Source organism: Vigna unguiculata, chromosome 8, assembly GCF_037176805.1.
Source record: "Vigna unguiculata cultivar grain cowpea cultivar isolate G323 ecotype 2 chromosome 8, ASM3717680v1, whole genome shotgun sequence".
Taxonomy (NCBI): Eukaryota; Viridiplantae; Streptophyta; class Magnoliopsida; order Fabales; family Fabaceae; genus Vigna; species Vigna unguiculata.
The window spans coordinates 5,255,552-5,259,436 of record NC_140799.1 but is presented as its reverse complement, the minus strand read 5'-3'; the positions used below and the strand labels follow the sequence as shown (position 1 = coordinate 5,259,436).

Genomic DNA, 3,885 nt, shown 5'->3' with positions numbered 1-3,885 from the left:
CAACGTCTTGCAATAGAATGAATTAGAGGGAAAAGGGTGAGGGATATGCCTCTTCTGATCCTACTCATTAACATAATAACTTAAAAAATCAACCTCTCACACATTTTAGCAATGCATTTTTTGTTGTTGTCCATCTCAGAGACTTAGCAATATTTTTCTTTGTGTGATGATTGTCCACAAACCAGTTTAATGACGGTGTCCTAGATGGTTTGATATGACTTATTTTGATCCTTATTACCTTTCATTGCTCACAAAACATTTTCATTTCAAAAGCAAAGAAACTTATTATAAAGAACTTATCAAAGTAAAGTTGTATCTTGGACTGAATCTAGGGGTCTCAGTGTTGTAAGCTTGTCTTAACGAGCATTAATTTTTCCATATAGAAAATTCAAGTTCATCATCAAAGATCTCTTGAAATGGATCATCTCCATTGTTGACTTCGGCTGCATTATTTTCCATTTGTTGCAAGCAATCGTGCCACCAAACTGAAGTGATCAGATTCGTGGTGTCATCCCATTCCATCTGATGTTGTTGTCCCAATGCTCTTATCTCTTCTATTCCCTCTTCATCCATGGCTGCATGCATGCTTCCACTAGCTTGGTTTGCAGTATTGGATTCAATGCTATTCATCAATCTGGAAACTACTTCTCCTTGTGACTGTGATATTCCAATCGAAGGAACGTCTTGATCAGTCAAAAATGGAGGGGAAGTCAATGTTGGAGTTAAGTAAGAGTACAATGATGAGTCATTGTTGCTAGGCAAAAGGGTGGGCTCTAAAGTTTTGGTGTTGTTGTTAAGCATAGGGGTACCATCTAAAATGTTGTTGTTACTAACCACAGGAGTAGCATCTAAAATGTTGTTATTAACCATAGGAGTAGACTGTAAAATATTGTTATTAAACACTAGTGTAGCATCTAAAATGTTATTATCAAGCAAAAAGGTAAGATTTGAAGTGTTGTTATAATCAAGCAAAAGGGTAGGATCTAAAGTATTGTTGTTATCAAGTAAAAGGGTGGGATTTGATGTGCTGTTATCAACCAAAAGGGTAGGATCTAAAATTTTGTTATCAAGAAAAAGGGGAGGATCAAAGGTGTTGTTATTAAGCAAAGGGGTGGGTTCTGAACTATTGAAACTGGGTAGATTGAGGTTGAATCCTAATGTCTGACTTGAAAGTGTGAAATTGGGAGGTTCTAGCTTAGGGAGTGGAAGAGAAAAAGGGGAATTAATTGTGTGGGGGTAAAAAGTTGGGGGTGGAGGGGGAGGATGAGGAAGAGAAAGAGGAGGTGGATGAAGAATAAGCGGAGGAGGAAGGGGTGGGAAGGATGAGGAGAAGGAAAAATCGTTTAAGTAATGTGAAATTTTTGTTGAGGGTGGTAGATACATCTTAGGCCTTCTCCTAGCCTTGAATATTCCATCTGGGTTAAACCTTGAATAAAAGGGAGGCTCAAAGGATAGTTGTTGTTGATGATGCTCACTAGCGACTTTCATGGTAGCCCTGTGGTATTTCAAGGCATTGACAACCTCCTTCCTTGCGTCTGCCATATTCATTATCCTTTCTTCAGGAGGCCTATTAGTAAGCCTTCTTCTAACTTGTTTCCTCAGATGTTGTTGTCCATGGTTTCCTAAATTTTGATTTGCAAAGACATGGTCATGAGCATCAACATCAGCACAAGTTGGAGCTTTGGTGTTCATGGTGGTTTGTGTTTGTTTTGAGTTGTCCATTTTTTTTCAATTGACTATAACAAAAGAAATTTGAGAAGGAAGAGGTGGAGGAAGTGAAAGAGGAGGAGGAGGAGGGTCATGTTGAATTTCCATTTACCTTTTTTGCTTTGTTGCTTTATAAACTTTCTACCTCTTACTTCAATGGTGTTTTGTATGAACTTGGGTGTGAATAGAATTCAAAAAGGAAGAGTAGGTTGGTGGAATCATGGGTTTTCTTTCTCCAATAATAGATAGTTAGTACATGACATATAAGCTGATAGTGAAGCAAAAAGAAAAGTCCTGAATCTCCTTCAACTCCTCAAATACTGCTATAAAGTGTTGGGACAACATAGAGCTTTTATGTTATTTTTGGACTTTTCCTTATTTTGGCAAACTACGTTTTTATTAATATTTTTGTTCCTATAATTCTAAAAAATGTACTATTTCAACAACATTTGAGAGATGAGTTAAAAGTGTATTTTTCGATAAATCAGCTCTTGATCCCTACAAATTTTCGAGATAACATATTCTATACAAATTCAATACAACTAAATCATCTAAAAAATACACAAGAAAAAAATTAGAGAAAGCTAAAATAATTTTTTATCATTTACTTTATAATTCCTAACTTCCGTTTTCCTTTTTTGATATAAAGATATTAGGTGCTTCAATATTTTAAAAATAGTGATCTTATTTTAATTGTTTCAATTAAAATATTCATTGTTACCTTCTTTTAATAGATAAACAAATAATTTTTTTAAAGACAGACACAAAAAACGTTTTATTCATAACTAAATGTATATACTATAAAATAGAGACCAAAATTATGAATCGAAACAAATAAAAATATCAAAATTATGCTGTAGCCTATATTGGAAAATAGAAAAACAACTACTACTTGTAATAGTATACATATGCATGCACACATGCAGAAGGGAAAAAACAGAACTATTACATACTTCTCTTTTATGGCCTGACCTTGAATGACAGTATTTATGGTGATATGAGTTGACTTTCTGATTATTTAATATTGACATTATTTAGACAGGGTTAATTAATATTCATTATAATTGTTTTAATTAATATTCAATATAAGATTGAGAACACTTTAGGACCTATTTTGTTTAATTATTTTAATCTGTCATTATCACTACCAACTTTTTTCACCTCAAAAGGTCCCAATCTTGTTCAGAATATTGCTACCTTTCATAGAGACAAAAAAGGAAGTGGGCATCACTGCAAAAATGTTTCTCAAAAAATTCATATATGCAACACTCACATACCTCCATCACTTAACAACTCTTCATCTTAAAACCTTCTCTTAGCTCTTGGCTCGACATTCATGAAATGCATGCAATTATAATATACCTTTATTTTTCGTTTTTACTCTTTCACTCCGTCAACATAGATAGATGTGATAAATGTGTGTTTACACATTGTTAGTACACACATGCATGAAAATGAGTGTTAATTGTTTGTAGATTAATTAAAGGCAGTGTGTGATTCGAACTTTAAGGAAAAACCAAAGGACCCGAACAATTGCAGAATAGGTGGACCAAATAAGAAGAATGCAAAATTTCAAAGTGGGAAATAAATACCTCATGACTCAAACTCATTTGGTTCTATTCTATTAATTGTTGAGACATAAGAGTCTTCTTTAGGATTGAGTTATTTTGAACTCATTTCACTATGTTCTTTTTATGCAAATGCGTGCTAGTACCTGCTGCGATGCATGCCAACCTTTTGACAGATGGTGGTGATTCTATCTTCTTATGCTGTGCTGTTATAAGAAAAAAATATGTGATTTTATCTTTGGTGCATGCTTAACCGATATCTTAGGTTAGAGTTTCTTTTCTCTTTTTGAGTGTTTGGTGTTTGGAGTTTGGATTTCTCAAGTTATAAAGTTTTCAAATGTAATTAATCATTCATCAATATATTTTAATCTACAGTTAAGTTAAGAATGTAATTTATGTGAGCTAAATTTAATTTAGTTTTTAGTTTTGGGTTTTGGGTTATATTCCAATTCAAAAAAGCCTTCAATTATAATTAAGTTATTACTAAGGTGTGGGTTTGAGTAATAGTAAACTCAACTGATGAAAGACAGAATAATATATAACACTTTATATCTAAAAGATTAGATAACAAGAATGATATATTAAAAAAAAACTAATTTTGATATATTTC

The 3,885-nt window shown here is 33.0% G+C and overlaps 1 protein-coding gene across 1 annotated transcript; it reads right to left on the bottom strand.

Annotated features, from left to right (window-relative positions):
• Positions 1 to 366: 366 nt before the first annotated feature.
• LOC146884047 (uncharacterized) lies at positions 367 to 1,722 on the bottom strand. Its single transcript, XM_085665641.1, has one exon. It carries the CDS (start codon positions 1,720 to 1,722, stop codon positions 367 to 369), a length of 1,356 nt encoding a protein of 451 aa, XP_085521767.1.
• Between the last annotated feature and the right edge of the window lie 2,163 nt (positions 1,723 to 3,885).